Here is a 20923-nt window from a genome sequence, read left to right on the forward strand (position 1 = left end):
TCAGCAACACTTTTTAGGCATGGCTTTACTTGGTTCTGATAAGAATTGGCAACACTGGTCACTCAATAACATTTCCTTGTTCATTAACTATAAGCAGTGAGTTTGTTTCCAGGTTATTGTGGGATGCATGATGGATTAGTGGATAGCATTGTGGCCTTAAACCTCCAGGGATGAGGGGACGATTCCTGCCTTGTTTGGGTTTGCATGTCCTCCCTGTGCTTTGTGGATTTCCTCCAGATGCTTAGGTTTCCACAGTCCAAACACTTTTTTAATGAAATTAATCATAACTGAATAATATAACTGAAATAACTTAATTTTTTGATGATATTCAGAGTCTAACACTAAAACACTGGCCAATGTGCAATCAGTAAAGATTGGCCACCAGGCTGGTGAATTTAGCCATAGAACCTCCATCATTGAATGATTGCTTCTTTTTGAACAAGTCTTTAACGTGACTCAGAAGATTTTAACGTGACTCGTTCATTTTCTACTGTGCGCGCATGCGCAAAGCATCGCAAAACCTCTGTAGGTTATGTAAAGGAAACAGAAATTAATAGCTACCTTTGATTCTTTTGGTCCGTATCGTTCGTTCTTTTGTCACGTGACTCCCATAGACGCTATACGGTGTAATAGTTTCAAAAGAACGAACGACTCGGACTGGAAGATATGAGAGGTCAGCTGCTCATTCTGTTCATTATAATGTCTTTAACTGCATTGTAATATTTTTATTACTAGAACTAGAGCCAACATTTGTGTATGTAGACGTGTTGGGGGTCTGAAAATGTAATATTTTATTTTATTTCTAATCAAAAGAACAAAATGAAATAAATGAATCAAAAATATTCAAAGATTCGATTCACTAAAATGATTCAAATTTCCCACCACTACAGTATGTAGGACGATATATAGTTATATACTACACAGCGCCTCCCAGTGGTCTCGCGAGAGGAACGCCAGATCAGTTCAGTGTAAATAATAAATGCGCAATCTGGAGGGAATTTAATTTTTAGACAAAGCCGGCTGTTTTATTACACAGATTCACGTTATTTAATAAAACTATGGTTCATTGACTAGAGGAGACCAGAGAAACAGTAATACAGCGCCTCTGTCGTTTGTATTTACATCTTTCCCTCGTGCCAGTAGTATGGCGCGCTTTTAAGATCTCGCGAGAGCTGATGTGTTTGACTTCTCGTGCACAGAGCTGCACGCTGTTGGAAGTGTGTGTATTCGATGTTTGTCTACAGGGCAAAACATGAAGATTGTCACTTGGAACATAAATGGCATAAGGACCTTTAAAAACGAAATCAAATCTACACTCGATTCGTTTGACGCTGATATAATATGTGTGCAGGAAACCAAAGTGACGCGTGAGTAAAAGCGGAAACGATGTATTTTAATCAGTTATGGAGCTTCACTAGTGTGTTTTTACTGATATGTTAAACGGCTAGTTTCCACATTCTATAATAAAATTATTTTCCGTGCTGTTAGGCGACCTGCTTGACGAGAGGACTGCAATTGTGGAGGGATACAACTCTTATTTTAGCTTTAGCCGAGGACGCACTGGCTACTCAGGTACGCTTATTACAACGAGCTCATGCGCAGCGGCCTGGCTGGAGTAACTCAGGAACATAGGAAAAAATATATCTATACCAATTTTTGCGAGATCACAATCAGTCCCTCGTCGTAGTCACACTTGTGTACTATCTGCTACCCCTCTTAAACTTTTTTTGGGGGGAAAATTGACTATATCTTTACAGAACCTTTATTAGAAATCATATATATATATGCACTAGCTATTTCATTCATTTATTCATCTTCTATACAGCTTATCCAGTACAGGGTTGAACAGAGTCTGGATCCTATCCCAGGAGACTTTGGACATAAGGCGAGATACGCCCCGGACAGGTGGCAATCCATCACAGAACAGACTCGCACACATTCATGCACTATGGGCAGTTTGGGGATCTGCCTGTCTTTCCGAGTGTGGGAGGAAACCGAAGTACCCAGAGGAAACCCCCCAAGCACAGAAATAACATGCAAACTTTATGCCCGCAGACCGGCGACAGGAATCAAACCGTGAACCCTGGAGGTGCAAGGCGACGGTGCTAACTACTAACCAATCATGCCGCCTACTAGCTATTTCATTTTCAAATCTGCTATTTGCAAGTCCCCCCAAAAAACTCATGAGAATTTAGGCAAGTTTGCACCGTACCTTTTTTGAAGAGCTTAGTTGTTGAACAGCTTTTTAAACTTGTATTTATTTTATATACTGCTTGTGTGTATGTGCCCTGCGATGAATTGGCACCCTGTCCAAGGTGTACCCCGTCTTCTGCATAAAGGTTCCCTTGTGCTCCAGGGCCCTACAACCCAGATAAGCAGTATTGAAGATAAATGAATTAATATACTGTAATAGTTAGAGGTTTAGTTATGTGGTAATACCATATAACGCCTCTAGGGGTGTCTTACCTTTTGTTGAGGTTAACTGAATGTGAAGAGGAAGAAGTTTTGCTTTAAAGCTGTTACCTCGCTTAACTTACTCTCTATAAGGGGAGTGTATGGTTGCAGAATTCTACAGCTCATGTATAACTAATAAATGTAGTGTTTTGAACAACTGGTGTATAAAGTCGATGTTTAATGCTGTAGCTGTGCACTAGCTATTTCATTTTGTCGCTTGATTACAGAGTATATGGGACACATGGATCATTGTCTGTAATCAGTCATCTGATGTCATCACACTTCCTCTACTCGCATCACTTAAACCATTCATGGGAATTTCTTCAAACTTTCACAAAACCTTTTTTTTAGGAAGCATAGAAATACATTCGTTATTTCATTTTTAGAAGTAGCATTTTCACTGGGCAAAAAACATGTTTTCTTGGAAGTCTCATAACTCAGTATTTTATCCTTTGACCTTCTGTATTTTTATATAATGAGGAATTAAATGTTTGATTGTCATTGTTTTCACCATACTTTATCTAAACAGGAGTTGCAACGTTTTGTAAGGACTCTGCCACTCCATTCGCTGCAGAAGAAGGACTGACAGGTCGCCTTGTCAACCATGGAGAAGCTGTTGGTTGCTATGGTGATCAGGGGGACTTCTCCATAGACGAGATCCAGTCACTTGATAATGAAGGAAGAGCTGTAATCACCCAACACAAGTTTAAACATTCAGTGTAAACCTCTGCTGTTTTTTAACTTGGGCTTATTCATCTTCTTGCTTTTGTTCCATTACTTTTGTGGGATTTCCTCAGCTATGTATACCATATAGCCAAACGTATTTGGACACCTAACCAATCACACCCGTGTGGAGTTTTTAACAAGATTTTAAACATGGTTGTGGATATTGTCAAGTATTTGCATGATTTTTGGGCATATGGTTTGTTTTTTGCTATGTAATGTACATCTGTGAAAGCCAAGTTTGGTAAAGATTCTCTACAACAACTCTGCTGTTCTGAAAGACCAATGGCTTTAAGTATATACAGTACTAATCTAAGATGTGCAGGTGAAATTGATAAGGGCATTTTAAAATCCCAATGAGCTTTGGGCCTGTTTAGTATTTGTTCCCTGTTTATGTTTTACCATTGAAAATTTGTTCACATAGAATAATTTACTCTGATCATACTGATATACAAGACTGAGACAGGTTTAAAAACTTGTTTTGTATGGTGATTATATTCCACAGGGAAGCAGAAGGATTGGAGACATTGACTGTCATTAATGTGTATTGCCCACGTGCAGATCCAGAAAAGCCAGAGAGAAAGCAGTTTAAACTGCAGTTTTACAAACTCCTACAGAGCAGGGCTGAAGCCATTTTGGGTCCTCAAAGGTAAGCAAGAATTGATCTAGAGCAATGATATTTTTGCTTTTGCTAGAATTGCACCATTAACATAAAACAATTTAATTTGACATTTTAATCTCTATTCTGTCTAGTCATGTGATCGTTTTGGGTGATATCAATACCTCTCACCAGCCTATAGACCATTGTGACCCAGATGATGTGGTATGTGTTTAAGAACACTGCACCACACAAATCAAGCATGCATTAATTCATAGTCTTTAAAATTTCGTAAATATAAGCTCTTGGTTGTTGGTCTAATCATAATGATCATCCCTTATTGTTGATGGCCTCTAAACGGTATTGAATAATTCAGACTGTGACACTGAAACTCCAAACTCATCTCTTACTTTTATGTTCATGTCACACAGGAGAACTTTGAGGAGAATCCAGGGAGAAAGTGGTTGGACAGCTTTCTTTTTGGGCCAGCAGAAAAGGGGAATGGTGATGAAGGTTCTGAGTCCTCCCACACTTGTCTGTGCAGTGGCAATTTTATTGACACCTTTCGCCATTTCCATCCTTCACGTATCAATGCCTTCACATGTTGGTCTACACGTACGGGTGCTAGGCAAACCAACTATGGCACCCGCATCGACTATATCTTTGCCAATCGTTTGCTCGTTGAGAAAAACTTGCTCAATGCAGATATCATGCCAGAAGTGGAAGGTTCTGATCATTGTCCCATATGGGCTAAGCTAAGCTGTGTTATGGTGCCCAGTCCCAGGTGTCCACCTCTGTGCACTTGTTTTATGCCCGAGTTCATGGGAAAGCAGCAGAAACTTTTCCGCTTTCTGGTTAAGGTTTCTGACCAGCACACAGTTAGCAGAGACATTGAAAACCTTTTACCTGGATCTCAAGAGGCTGGGGAGATTTGTGAGAACCTCAGCCCTCTACCAGGAGGTGGAGCTTCTGGGAGCAAGAGACCTTCAGATCGATCAACAGAGTCATCTGAATTTAAAGGAAAAAAAATCAAACATGCTAAAAAGGCAACTAAACCTCAGGGCAGTCTCCTGACCTTCTTTAAACCTAAACCGACCCAAGTATCTTCAAGTCAGAACCTAGGCTCAGCTGAGAACACAGGCTTGAATAGTGACACTGTCATGTCTAAGATCCAAAAAGATGCAGATGATGTCAACAGCAGCAGTGCAACCCACAGCATGCTTACAGAATGCCAAGCTGAGGTGAAAGAAAGGAGTGAAATATGTTTGTTTGGGGTCAAAATGGCAAAGGAAGATGATGAGTGTGGTCAGATTCAGATCCAAAGCAACGACACGTCCATCCAGGAGACCAAGAAAGGATCTCGTCCAGACTTTTGGAAATCAGTTTTGCATGGACCACCCCAACCCCCAATGTGTAACTCGCACAACGAGCCGTGTGTCCTGCGGACTGTGAAAAAACCTGGGACAAATTTGGGCCGGCAGTTTTTCGTGTGCGCCCGTCCTCAGGGTCACACGTCTAACCCTCAGGCCAGGTGTAATTTCTTTGCCTGGGTGGACAAACGCAAGTAAAAGTCTTCTCAGCTCTTTGTAAAAAAAAAAGTCTGTTTTTATGGTTGTGAGCTTCCTTTTTTATTTTTATTTTATAAATAAATGATTTTTTAAAATTTTTTGTTTTTTTCTTACAGTCTGACGACACAAACATGCTCACTTTTACGTTATTTGGTATTATTATTATTATTATTATTGTTAGTAGTAGTGAGTAAATAATAATTATCCACTAACTCATAAATCTCTATAATACAGAGTAACCGTGCAATAGTGTAATGTAAATCATGACGACCTAACTATAACATTTTCTTCAGTTGTTTGGCCAGAAGCAATTCCCTGTTTCTTGTTTTACAAGTTCATGTTTACATTTGGATGAGTTTTAAAAAAAACAGACACGCACTTCCGGCCGTTTCCTCTGAAACTTCCTTAGCCTTATGCTACTTTCTCACGGACCATAAACCTAATCTTAAGAAACGTGTTCATATTTAAAGTCGTTCATCCTTTTTTGTTTGTCCCCCAAGTGGGATGTCTACTTGTATCCAGAATGCAGAGGTAAGGCTAATTCCTGCTTCGGTACGACAATTCTAAGTATGTTTTTATGACGATGTTCCGTAGATGAAATGGCGCTTGTTTCAGCTGACCTGATGTTAGCTAGTGCTGTAGCAACCGTTAGCTTTATTTACTCGCATCTTAATCCATACCGCGTCGTTTAAAATGTCACAGTGACTTAAAAATGATGCAGGTTGCAGCATAGTTGTCATTAGTTAACAAAAAAAAAAAGAACAACAATCCATAATGGCGGTAATTTGCTTATTTTTTTCTGACTGGAAGTTAGCTAATCTGGGGTACAGTTTTCTAGCTAGAGACACCGAATTAAACTAACCGTACGCTGCCATAGCTAGCAAGTTTACGTCATCACAAGTAAAAAAAAAAAATTAATATTGTTTTGTTAGATTTGTAAAACAATGACGGTCAACATAAGAATAATTAGATGTTTTATGCAAATAAATTGCTATATGATAGGCAATAATTAGTCTTTTTTTTAAGTTATTTATTCTTTAAAACATGCTGGATCTGATTTTGACTACTATAGAGTGAATCAATATCCCTGTCGAAAGAAGGGCAAGTTTTCTATAACAGGAAGTGAAATGTTTTGGTACTTTATTATAACACATTTATTGGAAAATATAGGTAGCATATTCTAATGGACACCTTCCCCCATCAAATAATACTCCCAATACTTAATCAACAAAAATGAAATAAACATTTCCAAGCTTGTTGGAAGATAAGATAGCCTCTGTTAGGGTCCTCAGGACATTATTCCATCTAGGGTGCTAAAAACAGGTTTTTAACATAGTGGGCCCATGTCTCCTTTCGTTTATTAACAGTTGCCTCAGCTTAGGGTCTGTCCCAGATGTCTTCAAACACACTGTGGTCAGGCCTCTTCTAAAGGAAGCCAATCTTGATCCTGCAGTATTGTCTAATTTTACACCAGTGTCTCATTTATTATTTTTTTAATCTAAGGTTGTATAAAATTTTTTTTGCTAACCAGCTGCAGTCTTTTCTAGAAAAAAAAAAAAAACTTAAAAAAAAAAAAAGAAATTATGTGTCATTTTGTTTGAATGCCTTAAAGCACCTTGGTTCAACTTGGGTTGCTGTAAGGTGTTATACAAATAAATGTTGATTGATTGATTGATTGTTGGTCTGTTCATGTGCATAACCCTTAAGTAGAAAAAATGCTAGGTAGTAAAAATTTACTCTGGTGTCATACGCTTAATCTGTATCTGCTTGATCGCTTCCTGGAGATCATGAAATAATATGCCACAGACACTAACGGAAACACTGCTCTGTCAAGATACTTTTCAAAGGTAAAGTGCAGGTTAATTTGTTTTATTTTGCTTTATATTTTTTATTAAATATTTTTGCTTTATGAAGCAATAACTTTTTCTCACAATCCAAGGTTTAACTTTGTGTGTGTGTGTGTGTATATATATATACAGTTGTGGCCAAAAGTTTTGGGAATTATATAAATATTGGAAATTGGAAAAGTTGCTGCACAAGTTTTTATAATAGCAATTTGCATATACTCCAGAATGTTATGAAGAGTGATCAGATGAATTGCATAGTCCTTCTTTGCCATGAAAATTAACTTAATTCCAAAAAAAACCTTTCCACTGCATTTCATTGCTGTCATTAATGGACCTGCTAAGATCATTTCAGTAATCGTCTTGTTAACTCAGGTGAGAATGTTGACGAGCACAAGGCTGGAGATCATTATGTCAGGCTGATTGGGTTAGAATGGCAGACTTGACATATTAAAAAGAGGGTGATGCTTGAAATCATTGTTCTTCCTTCGTTAACCATGGTGACCTGCAAAGAAACGCGTGCAGCCATCATTGCGTTGCATAAAAATCGCTTCACAGGCAAGGATATTGTGGCTACTAAGATTGCACCTAAATCAACGATTTATAGGATCATCAAGAACTTCAAGCAAAGAGGTTCAGTTCTTGTTAAGAAGGCTTCAGGACGTCCAATAAAGTCCAGTAAGCGCCAGGATCGTCTCCTAAAGAGGATTCAGCTGCGGGATCGGAGTGCCACCAGTGTAGAGCTTGCTCAGGAATGGCAGCAGGCAGGTGTGAGCGCATCTGCACGCACAGTGAGGCGAAGACTTTTGGAAGATGGCCTGGTGTCAAGAAGGGCAGCAAAGAAGCCCCTTTTTTCCAAAAAAAACATCAGGGACAGATCGATCTTCTGCAGAAAGTATGGTGAATGGACTGCTGAGGACTGGGGCAAAGTCATATTTACATTTAGGCATTTGGCAGACGCTCTTATCCAGAGCGACTTACATTTTTATCTCATTAAACATCTGAGCAGTTGAGGGTTAAGGACCTTGCTCAAGGGCCCAACATTGGCAACTTGGTGGTTGTAGGGTTTGAACCTGGGATCTTCCGAACCGTAGTCCAATGCCTTAACCACTGAGCTACCCTTGACCTACCACTGCTCTGATGAAGCCTATTTCCGATTGTTTGGGGCACCTGGAAAAAGGCTTGTCCGGAAAAGAAAAGGTGAGCTCTACCATCAGCCCTGTGTCATGCCAGCAGTAAAGCATCCTGAGACCATTCATGTGTGGGGTTGCTTCTTATCCAAGGGAGTGGGCTCACTCACAATTTTGCCCAAAAACACAGCCATGAATAAAGAATGGTACCAAAACACCCTCCAACAGCAACTTCTTCTAACAATCCAACAACAGTTTGGTGAAAAACAATGCATTTTCCAGCACAATGGAGCACCAAGAAAGAATGGGTTGCTATCAGTCAGGATTTGACTGCGGACTCATCTGTCCACACCATCTTCCAGTCTTTCAGTGTCCAATGTCTGTGCTCTTTGGCTTATCTCAGTTTTGTGCCTTTATTGACCAGTCTGAGATACGTCTTTTTCTTTTTCTTCAATTCTGCCATGAAGTCCAGCATCCTAAAGTCTTCTCTTCACTGTTGATCCTGACACTGGTGTTTGATGGGTACTATTTAGTGCAGCTGCCAGTTGAGGATGTCTTTGTCTTAAACTATTCACTCTCACATATTTGTCTCCTTGCACAGTTGTGCATCAGGGCCTCCCACTCCTTCTTCTGTCCTTGTTAGAGCCAGTTTGTGCTGCTCTCCGATGGGAGTAGTTAACAGCATGATAAGAAATTTTAAGTTTCCTTGCAGTTTCTCACATTGAGTAGACTTCCTTTCTAAAGGGAACAATAGTCTGATGGGTCTCTATTGAAAAGTCATTTTGAACCTGTAAACAAACAAACAAGTGCTGCTGTTCAGATACTAAACTAATGTAATAATCCCTTGTTTGCTCCATTAGTACAACGGTTCTCAGCTGTGTAACACTATTGAAAAGTGTTTTTTCATAATCAATTAGCCGTGAAAAAAATATTAATTTGATTTAACAGACATACCAGGAGATTAATGCAGAGGACTGACAATTGCTAACAATATGCCTCTAAGCAAAAATGTAGATAGTTTTTTAATTGTTTGTGAATTGCATGAAAATGCTTTTTTTTTTCTTGGGAAAACAAAAAAATTTGCAGGTGATCCCAAACTTTTGGGTGGTAGTGGAATATAGTAAAATCTCTCTCGCTCTATAGTATTTATATATTTTTGCTGTATTTATTTTCACATGTTTAATTACTAGTCAGACATGAACATTATTTGTTCTTAATTACATGTCATTACATTTAATATATTTTGAGTGTCATTAGCTTGTAGGCATTTTGCCAGTAAAAATTACCACTTGGTGCCACCGTCCGACAGAGAAACATTACAGTAACGCCAACAGATGCATTTAATGTCTGTAGTTTCAAAAGCATTCTTTGCATTTGGTAATCACCTTTTTAAATTTTTTTTCTTCTGCACAGCGGAACAGGAGTTTACTACCAGGCAATGCCTGCAGTGGGACCTGATGGGAAAAATGTGATGAAGTTGATTCCGGTTAAGAAAGTGAACGGCCGCTTTGTTCAAATGCAGGTTCCTTCCAGAAATGTCTGTCAACCTGCTCACATGTCTCCCGTTCCTTCACCCCAGAACCGAATCCCAATGCTTCAGCCAACAGCAGATGGACGTTTCATCTTAAAAACCCCACTAGAAGTGAATACTGTATTTAATTCGGTAAAAAGTCAGCACAGGGGATCTAATGTCTTAGCACAGTCCCCTGCCAACCAAGTACACGTCCCGCTGATCACCCAGAACATCACACCAACTGTATTGCAATCACCCATTCAGACTAATAACAAGGCTGTAATCGTTACAAACAGCCCGCAGCTGCCGAGCACTGTGAAACCATCAGCACTTCCTAGTGGACATTATCTTCAGATCCCATCGAATGCCACGGTTCGAACCCTCCCTGCATCTGCACTCCCATCGTCTATCAAGAACAGAATATGTCACTCCACAAATGACACTACCCCCTTGAAGGGATTACCAATGGTTCTGTACGTGTCTCCGGTCAGCTCTCTGAAATTAGACAAACAAGTGACATGTCTCGCAAAGCCGAGTGAGGTTCCTAAGACTTTGGGTCACACGTCTACTGCAAGTGTCGTGAAAAGCCCGGAGGAATCTCCCAGAGGCAGTCAAGGGGGCACCGCTCCAATGAAGTGGGTTGTTGAAGAGAGGGCAGGAAGCAGTGCTCCATACCTCATACCTGTGACCTCACCCACCATGTCCTCAGACATCTTAACTGCAGTCAAGCACATGGAATCATCAAGGATTCCAAACCAGGTCGCAAAAGAACCAGAGTCTACTAACATCAGCAAAGAAACAGTTTCTCCAGGGAATAACAATGCCCTTGTAATGTGCAACGGTAAAGTTTTCTTTGTGGCTAAAAAAAATTCTGACGGCACCAAGGACATGATCACTAATTCAGAAAGCAAGCTGCACTCCAGAAAATCTGCCCAGGCCCCTATTACTCCATCAGCTACTTCGAACCAAAGTCAAATGCAAGACCCAAAAAGCCCTGTAGACAACATAAAGTCAAGCGATATCATTGATTTGTGTGATGATGATGAAGAGAGCTCGTCTTGCACTTCATCTGGGAGGATAATTATACCAAATGATTCAGTGAGTGAGCATGAAGAAGACTCTAATGTGATATTTGTGTCATACATTCCACCGAAGACATCAGAAATCGAGATCGTCAAAGAAGGCACAGAGACAGGATCTCTGATTAGTTGTGAAAAAGACACAGACGATACAAATTTAGACACAGAAAGCAAGGAGACATGCAGCAAACCAAACAGTACCTGTGCAGCTAAGTCGGATGCAAGTAAATGTGAAGTCGTGCATGAGAACGCACCTGCTCTTGGAGGAAACCAAGCACTGGCGGAAAACCTGGAAGTAGTTTGTGGTCAACAACCCAACGTTACTGAAAAGGTACAGCAACAGTGGCGGCTGCTAGCTTTTGAAACAGGGGAGGCTCATATTAGGCCTTCATCATAAAATTCATTATGTTCTTTGCACTTTTTATGCCTTTTGTATGCCCTGTCAGAGTTACCCAGATCCCCAAAACCCACGTTTGACCAAACTGTATTCTCATTCTCTGAGAAGGTTTCGTCAAAAGGCATGGTTAACAGTACATTTTCTGTCACAGCACTTCCAGTCAACCAGTTCACCTGGTCATACCAGGAGAGCTGAAAAGACCTATTATTTTTTCCTGATCTTTGCACCAGATCAATCTTGGCCATTGGTCTGCCCTGCCATTTAATCTTCCTCGTAAGGAAGACTACTAAATGGTTTTGCCAAAAGCAAGTCAACAATATTAGCACCGTCTGCGTCTGCCATTATGTACAGCTTGCTAGCTGGCTAGTTTTCCCTTTAACGAGCTACTTTAATTATATGAACAAACTAACTTTACAAAGCTATACGTATTATAGAGAAGCTGAGCTTCCCTGGAAGTGACGATTTTGGTGCATTTATCCAATTACCGTCCAGCTTTTCTGCAGTAAAAAAAGCTCCTCCCTGCTTGTCCATAGAGCTCCAGTGAAGCTGGCGTTCAGGAGGGTTTAACGCGCTGTGCTGTTCGGAAATGTATGACAAGAAAATTGCGTCAAACAATCTACAATAAATACCTTATTTTGAATGAGCTAGTCATGAAGTTGAACGCGTTCTAGCGCACTTTTATTAAAACCGTTTAATACCGTATTATTATCAATTTTTTTTATTAAAATATAAATACGACAGTGCATATATGAGCATTTATTTTCTGACATAGTAGAGGAAGCGGAGCTTCCCTTGTTGTCTTAGAGCAGCCGCCACTGTACAGCAACTACTCTAATGTTTCTCTAAGTTGAAAAATTAATCTATTCTAACGTCTTCTATTGTACGAGTAAGTTCTTTATATAGCCATAAAGTATTTGTACAGTGTTTGTGGATAGCAGTGATAGAATGTATTAGGTGGTACAAAATTGTCCCATTTATTACTTATTCTTGAACTATAGTTCACATAGTCTCCATGCTATTTTATTCTTGGTTTATGACCATGATGTTTGCAGATGACATTGTGCTTTATAGCAAGAGCAGAGAACAGGAGGAGGAAAATCTAGAGAGGTGGGGGTGTGCTCTGGAAGGTACAGGAATTAAGGTTATCCACAGCAAAACAGAATAGAATACATGTGTGTGAATGAGAGGTTCCCAAATGGAACGGTGTGATGGTGGGAAGCAGAGGTAAAAAGGGTGCGGACATAAGTACTTGGGGTCAGCGGTCTAGAGCAATGGAGAGTGTGGAAAGGCACTGAAGAGGCGGGTACAGGCAGGTTGGAACGGGTGGAGAAAAGCGTCAGGTGTGTTGCGTGATTAGAGTATCAATGGGAATGAAAAGAAAGATGTACTAGACAGTGGTGAGACCAACGATGCTCAACAGCTTAGAGACAGTGGCGCTAAAAAAAAGACGGGAAGCAGACCTGGAGGTAAAAGGTTCTCTTTGGGGGTGACAATTTAAGAGGGAATAAACCCATCAGATGGACAATTTAATTTTAAATTAAAATTTTATTTGTCACATACACAGTTATACATAGTATGATATGCAATGAAATGCTTAAACGACCGCCCGTGACCTTAAAATGTAAAAACAATTAGCAAGAAATAAATAGTGAAATAAAATAATAATAAGTTTAGCTATAGAAGCTGTAGAAAATATATATAAAAAACTTATCTATACAATGTAGAAAAAAATTAAAATGAATTTGAATGGAAATAAATGGAAATGTCCAGGAAGTGTGCAAATGTGTGTGTGTGTAGCTGTTCATGGTCCGCAAATGTCCATAATCTGCAATGTGCAAAAGTGGGATGGAGGGTTAAGGGTTGGCGCATGAATGTGCAAATGTACAATGTCGGTAAATGTCTGGGGTATGTGCAACTGCATAAGTGTACCGATGAGTAATGTCCATAAGTGTCCATTACTGTGCAGTGTGCAAAAATGCAGAGATGATTAGTCCTGTATAGTGTCCATAGCTGTACATTGTGCAATGTGCAAAAATGTTAAATGTTTTGGAGATCAAGTCGGGAAGGCTAGATTGAGGTGGTTTGGCATGTTCAGAGGAGAGATTGTGAGCATATCGGTAAAAGGATGCTAAGGTTGGAACTGCCAAGAGGAAGAGCAAAGAGGAAATTTATGGATGCAGTGAGAAAGGACATGACGTTGGTGTGACAGAAGAGAATGCAGAGGATAGAGTTAGATGGAGTCAGATGATTCGCTGTGGCGACCCCTGAAACTGAACAGCCAAAAGTCCATACATGTAGAGGCTTAATGGCTTTGTTTCTTTTGTCTTAGTTCTATAGAAAAAAAATTATTATACTATTACAATACTTAAAGGCAGATGAATGTCACCAGGTAAAAGGTATGTGTACATGTGCTGTGCTATTCTAACTTTCTTTGTTTCCTTTCTTTTTGTTTCTTTTTTTCCCTCCTTTTTATACAGTCTTTCAATGAAGTAGTTCCAGACCAAACCCATCAGCCTAAAAGTGATTCCGAGCTCAGAAGGACTTATGGGATTACCTCGGATTTAAGTGTTTCCTTACAAAAGATATACATGTCTAAGGAGTCACAGGCACAGGAAGGTTATCCACAGAATGAGAAACGGTTAATTAACAAACGTACACTGGACGGCATCCGCAAATTGATTCGCGATTCAAAGATCGAGACAAAAATTAAACGGCTGATTGAGACAAAGGTGAGATTCATTCTGATGTTTTTTTTTTGCTTGTTCATTTCTCAAAGTGCTGCTATATCAGGAGTGTCTCAGAAGAAACCTGCAGATGAGTTCAGCACCTGTTAAAGTTGTCACATACTTACTGGAAACTTTAATAGAAACACCCGCACACATGCTAGTTCATACAGTTATCCAATACACTTCTCACATGGCAGTAAGTAGCACAGTGTATAAAATCATGCAAACACGGCTCAGGAGCTTCAGTTACCGTTAACATCAAACAACTGTTCATTTGGCACAATAGTAGACTCTAGTCCATAATTAAGAGAGGACATCAGCCATAAAATTAAAACAAAAAAGGAAATTCAATTCAATTTTACTTGTGTAATGCTTTTAACAATGATTAACCATTAACAAATGATGACCCTTGCCACAGTTCAAAAATCCTTCAGGAATTGTTTGTTGAACATGACATGTTCAAGGTGTTGACTTAGCTTTCAAATTTCCCATATCTCATTCTGCTCGATCATCTGTGGTATGTTCTGGACAAAACCAGTCAGATCCATGGAGTTCAAAATTTACAGTAAAATTAAGGCTCTGCTGCTAACGTCATGGTGCACCTTCAGAGTCCATGCCTATTTTGGTGACAATGTGGATCTATTATTAGAAGGTAGCGATGAGTACAAATAGCTTTAAATTCCTTAAACTCAGTGGGTCCATTTGATCGGAGAAATACGAGAACTGAAAATTGCAGATGCACAAATGGAAGTTTTAGAACTGAGGTGTATGTGATTGAACCAGTTCTGTGACTTTAAAATTGTTCTCAGAGCTTTTCCATTTGGCATTTACAACCTCTAATTCTAGAATTTGTCCAGTTGAATATAAGTCACATTAAGAAGTGATTTGTGCTCCGTATGGATGAACTGTAAGTTGTCTGCAACACTGCAGTGACGAGTCGGCGAACCATCTTAATTGATTAAGTTTAAAATGCAACCTAAGGATAATCAGTGAAACCACTCTGGACCAATAAATGAAGATCCCCGGACAATGGAAAACACTTAATAAGATGCCTGTTGCCCTTCTAATGCTTTTCCTTGCAATGAGAAGGAGGGAAATAAAAAATAGCTATAGTGATTAAAGGGACAGTTCAGATTTTTTTTAATATAAATTAAATTTGTGGTGCACATATGTTAATTACCATAGACCTTAGTCGTTCTATCACTCAGGATGTGTGTACAATGTAAGTAATTGGCATTAAATTTCATAAGACTGTGGAAGTTAAACAGGCTAGTTAGGATGATTTTAACAAACATGTTGACACATTTTATGCTGCTAAAAGTAACATAAAAGTTACACATACAACACAATATATACACCAATCAACCATAACATTATGAAAACCCAGCTAATATTATGTAAGTCCTGCCGGCAAAACAGCCCTGACCAATCGAGGTCTGGACTCCATTAGACCTCTGAAGGAATGCTGTTATATCTGGCACCAAGTCAGTTGCAAGGTCAGACCTCCATGCAGCTTGTTTTGTCAACATATCTCACAGATGCTCAACTTAATTGGTGTCTGTAGAATTTGCTGGCCAAGTTAACACTTCCAACTCATTGTTGTGTTCCTCAAATCAATCTTGATCCACTTTTGCAGTGTAGCACAGCCCATTTTCCTGCTAAAAGAGGCCACTTACATCAGGAAATACCGTGTTTAGGTAGGTTGTACAGTGTCGGAGTACAATGTCGAGCCACATGAAAGACAGGACCCAGGGTTTCCTAGCATAAAATTTCCCAGAGCATCACACTGCCTTTGCCAGCTTGACTTCTACCCATAGTGTATCCTTGTGCTATCTCTTACCTAAGTAACAGATGCACCTGTACCCAGCCATCCATATGAAAGAAAATGTGATTCATCAGACCAGGCAACCTTTTTCCATTGTGTAATGATCAATGTTTTTGATGCTCACATGCCCACTGTGGCCCCAAACGCAACAAATGATGGCATGCAATGCACTGTGTGTTTTCAGACACCTTTTTGTAGGAACCAGCGTTACCTTTTTCAGCTATAGTAGCTCTTCTTTCGGATCGGACTACAAGGGCCAGCCTTTGCTCTTCCCATGTGCATCACTGAGACTTGGTTGCCCATTAGCCTGTCGCCAGTTCACTGGTTTTCCTTCCTAGCACCACTTTTGGCTGCAGTTTTTGGAGTTGCTCTGACTGAGTCGTCTAGCCAACACAATTTGGCTCTTGTCATAGACGCACAAAGCCTTGCCAATTTTTTTCTGCTTTCAACACATCTACTTCAGGGACCAAAAGTTCACTTGCTTCATATTTCCCTCTCACTTCCAGGTGCAACTGTAATGTGAGATTCAATGTGTGACTCAAGTATCAGTGGTCATAATGTTATTGCTGATTGGTGAATAGTGTGTTGCTACAAATCCGATTCCAAAAAAGTTGGAACACTACAAATAGTAAATAAAAACAGAATGCAATGAAGTGTAAGTTTCAAACTTCAATATTTTATTCAGAATAGAATATAGATAACATATCAAATGTTAAAAGTGAGACATTGTATTTTTAAAATATTGGCTTATTTTGGATTTCATGAGCGCTACACATTCCAAGTTGGGACAGGTAGCAATAAGAGGCCAGAAAAGTTATATGTACATATAAGAATTAGCTGGAGGACCAATTTGCAACTTATTAGGTCAATTGGCAACATGATTGGGTATAAAAAGAGCTTCTCAGACTGGGAGTGTCTCTCAGAAGTCAAGATGGGCAGAGGATCATCAATTCCAACAATGCTGCGGCGAAAGATATTGGCACAATATCAGAAAGGAGTTTCTCAGAAAAAGATTGCAGAGAGTTTAAAGTTGTCATCATCTACAGTGCATATCATCATTCAAAGATTCAGAGAATCTGGAACAATCTCTGTTGCTGGTATGGGGTTGCATGAGTGCGTGTGGTATGGGCAGCTTACACGTCTGGAAAGGCACCATCAATGCTGAAAGGTATATCCATGTTCTAGAACAACATATGCTACCATCCAGAGGTCGTCTCTTTCAGGAAAGACCTGAAAAAGTCCTGATTTTTCACCCATAGAAAACATTTGGCGCATCATAAAGAGGAAAATACAACAAAGAAGACCCAAGACAGTTGAACAACTAGAAGCCTGTATTGGACAAGAATGGGACAACATTTCTATTCCTAAACTTGAGCAAAACTTAAACTTGTCTCCTCAGTCCCCAGACGTTTGCAGACTGTTATAAAAAAGAAGAGGGGATTCCACACAGTGGTTAACATGGCCTTGTCCCAACTTTTTTAAGATGTGTTGATGCCATGAAATTTCAAATTTTAATCAACTTATTTTTCCCTTAAAATTATACATTTTCTCAGTTAAAACATTTGATATGTCATCTATGTTGTATTCTGAATAAAATATAAAAATTTGAAACTTCCACTTCATTGCATTCTGTTTTTATTCACAATTTGTACAGTGTCCCAACTATTTTGGAATCAGGTGTGTATATACCAATAAATTTACAATGGTGCATATGTTGGTCAATTCTTGTGTGAATATTATTCCTTATGCTTCCCAAACCTCACATCATGAGTGCTGGATAATACTCATGCCTTCAGGAAAGAAAAACTACATCAATAGGATAACATGTACATTCTGGTCATTATCTGACCTTATAATATTGCTATGCCTAGACCTGACCAATTGAAGCAACCCCAGATCACAACACCTGCCTCAAGGTCTTGTCCAGCACTGTGCATAGTGGGAGCACGGCTTCATCTTACCCTGATGCACCCATCGTTATGGAATAGAGTAAATCTAGAATCATCTAAACACACGTTTTTCCAATCCTCCAAACTCAAATCATTACGCTTCCTAGCAAACTGAAGCCTTTTTTTCTCAATTAGACTCACTAAAAAGTGGTTTTATTATTCCCACACAGCTGTTTACTCAAAATCCTTCAAGTTCTCATCTCATCGTGTGTTTTTTATTTGCATGATGCAGGCCAATAATTTGACCATTCTGAAATGGATACACTTGTGTGGCAGTGTATTATATATCGTATAGATGAATGTATACGTATGTATATTTACACGTATACAAGTATGAATGTACTTGTGTATATGTGTGAACAGTTTTGTTTATTGGTCATTTGTTCTGTTTCTAGGTGCCGGCCTGCAAAAGAAAACGATTGGAGAGGAATGAAGAAAAAAATGGTACAGAACAAGAAGCCCCATCCATTAGCGATGCTTGTAAAGTATCAGACACAACCAGCAATCTCCCCTGTTCTTCCTCCTTGCCTGAGCCTGTAAATCATTCTTCCGAGTGTCAAAGTGACAGTCCAGCTTGTTGTTCAGGGTTACGGAAAACCCCACCTCGTTCAAGCAAGGGATGTCGGAGAGTGTGCACTGCATGTCCTTGTGGAACTAAGGTAGGAGGAGTGGCTGGAAATTCACCATCTAAACCACGAGAACAGGTGACTCCCTGTTCTAGTGTTACTTCATCAAAAAGCATTTCTAGTGAGTCAGACAGAGATGTGAATACAGCTGACGGACTGACAGATTCGCTTTCAAACAAGAACAGCGCTTCAGGAAAGTCACGAGACAAAACGAAACATTGCAGCCAGTCGCATGTCAGTAAGGATGTTAAAGGTACTTTGTCCACTGCTACCATTTCAACAAGTCATCCTGGTGGTCAACCAGCAATGACAGAAACCTGCAGCAGCAGTTCAAAGCACACACAAGATAAGACTTGTGATAAATCTACAAGCAGCCAGTTAGAAACAGGCACTGAGATACCAAACCCACTGAAGGATGTGAGGAAGATTTCATCCTCAATTGAACAGTTACAGTATACCAGTTACAAAATACCTGATGAACTGTACTCCTCTGTACTGCTGGACCCAGAAGAGATAAAACGGCAGGAGAGAATCAAGCGCCTTAAAGACCTTTTACAGGAGAAAGAAGCTGCACTTGAGAAGCTAAGGAGGAGCATGTGAGAGCAATACAAGTCCAGTTATGCACACTAACAGTTTTGTGATGTACCTCAGCGTCAGTAAGTTTTTCTGAAAGTATACATATGTTTATATATTAATTGTGTTTTTGTTCATACATTTTGTTATACATGAGAATGTAAAATAAACTAGTTCATGGCTTCATTTTACAGTTCTAAATTATTAAAAATTTCAAAAGATCTGTACAGCTTTGTGACTTAAACTTTATATGCATATTTCTGAAAGCTTGTGCACACACACTATGTGCTATGAAAAAGTATTTGTATTTTTATTTTTTTTTAATTTGCATTTTTGTCACACTCAAATGATTCAGATCATCAAGCTAATTTGAAAATTACAAACTATCCTTGACCCCCCCCCCATGCTAAATAATAAATTAACTCTAATTTTTGAAAAGCTGAGTTAAATTTCACTTACCACACCCAAGTCTGATTACTACCAGGATTTTTGGATCAAGAAATCACTTAAATAGAACCTGTGTGACAAAGTAAAGATTCGATTTAAAGTCATTCAATTAAAGAACACACCAAAACGAAGCTATTGACATGTATCAATCTGGAAGGGGTTACCAAGCCATTTCTAAGGCTTTGGAACTCCAGCGAGAGCCAATATCCACAATTGGAGAAAAACTGAACAGAACAGAACAGTGGTTAACCTACCCAGTAGTGGCCGGCCTACCTAAATTAATCCAAAAACACACCAATTACTCATCCTGGAACAACCCAGAACACCCAGAACAACATCTAAAGAACTGCAGGCCTCACTTGTCTTAGCTAAGGTTGATGTTCGTGATTTAACAATAAGAAAGAAACTGTGCAAAAATAGCATCCATGGGAAAGTTCCAAGGCTAAAAAAAGTTTTGTAGTGGCCTAAAAATTTGCCAAAGCCCAAATTTAAATTTAAGATCCTTAAACAAATTGTTCATGCTCAAACACCCTGCAATGTGGCTGAATTAAAACAAATCTGCATAGAGTGGGCCAAAATTCCTCCACAGCGATGTGAAAGACTTATTGCCAGTTGTTAGTAAATCTCAGTTCATACATGGTTTAGCAAGAGGGGCAATTACTTTTGACATGGGGACAGGAACCCCTTCTAAATAAAATCATCATTTAAAAACTACATTTTATGTTTACTCTGGTTATATTTGTGTAATATTAAAATTTGTTTGATCTGAATCATTTCTGTATGTGACAAATATGCAAAAAAAAGAACAATACCCAGGGAGAGGGAAAATACTTTTTCTGGGCACTGTAATTAATTTTGCATGAAATTAATGTTGCAAATGTTTTTGTGAGCGCAGCATAGCTTATTTAAAAAGTATTCTTAATTTCTTATAAAGGAGGAAGGAATTAATTTTTATTTTTATTTCACCTTCCTAAAATGTCAAATAAAAATTTCAGTGTTTGTACTTCTGTTGGACTGTTCCGTGTCTTGGGATGTTCTTGTCGGTGGTTGTTACTTAGTTTGTAGTTCTTAGTCCCAAAGTTAAAAAAATTAAGTAGGCAATAATTTTATGAAGATAAACTGAATATACAGTTCTGTTCAAAATAATAGCAGTCCAACATCAATAACCAGATCAATAATTGTTTTTGGGAGAAATTATATTTCTTCATGGTTAATATTTTACTTGAAGGTGTAGTGGAGTAATAGAAAACCAACAGACCCAACAGTCATGATTGGATGCACCTAATTCTGTGTTATTTAATCAGTAGCCTACATCATTCTAAAATGAAAGAGATTTAAAACAAGCAACAGTTTTCCCACATCTGGCCACTCAGCCAAACTGAGTCATCAGGGATGAATGGTCTTGGTCAGAAAGGTAACCAAGAACATAAGGGTCCCTATAAATGAGATTCTGAGGTCCCTTGTGTAGATT

General features: G+C 39.1%; 2 protein-coding genes across 3 annotated transcripts; both read left to right on the plus strand.

Annotated features, from left to right (window-relative positions):
* Positions 1 to 1146: 1146 nt before the first annotated feature.
* On the plus strand, positions 1147 to 5373 carry apex2 (APEX nuclease (apurinic/apyrimidinic endonuclease) 2). 2 transcript variants are annotated; one of them, XM_053503603.1, is made up of 7 exons: positions 1326 to 1367; positions 1489 to 1572; positions 1826 to 2195; positions 2984 to 3173; positions 3683 to 3826; positions 3931 to 4000; positions 4207 to 5373. In XM_053503603.1, the coding sequence occupies exons 3-7, from the start codon at positions 2123 to 2125 to the stop codon at positions 5341 to 5343; spliced, it is 1614 nt and encodes a 537-aa protein (XP_053359578.1). In that variant the 5' UTR covers positions 1326 to 1367; positions 1489 to 1572; positions 1826 to 2122; the 3' UTR covers positions 5344 to 5373. The 2 variants fall into 2 exon arrangements, with proteins under 2 accessions (XP_053359577.1, XP_053359578.1); XM_053503602.1 differs by lacking the exon at positions 1826 to 2195 and having other exon boundaries at positions 1147 to 1367.
* A 114-nt stretch (positions 5374 to 5487) lies between these two features.
* On the plus strand, positions 5488 to 20437 carry lrif1 (ligand dependent nuclear receptor interacting factor 1). Its single transcript, XM_053503601.1, has 4 exons — positions 5488 to 5874; positions 9731 to 11240; positions 13784 to 14035; positions 18202 to 20437. Exons 1-4 carry the CDS (start codon positions 5867 to 5869, stop codon positions 19030 to 19032), a joined length of 2601 nt encoding a protein of 866 aa, XP_053359576.1. The 5' UTR covers positions 5488 to 5866; the 3' UTR covers positions 19033 to 20437.
* Positions 20438 to 20923: the final 486 nt, after the last annotated feature.

Source organism: Clarias gariepinus, chromosome 9 (assembly GCF_024256425.1).
Source record: "Clarias gariepinus isolate MV-2021 ecotype Netherlands chromosome 9, CGAR_prim_01v2, whole genome shotgun sequence".
Lineage (NCBI taxonomy): Eukaryota > Metazoa > Chordata > Actinopteri > Siluriformes > Clariidae > Clarias > Clarias gariepinus.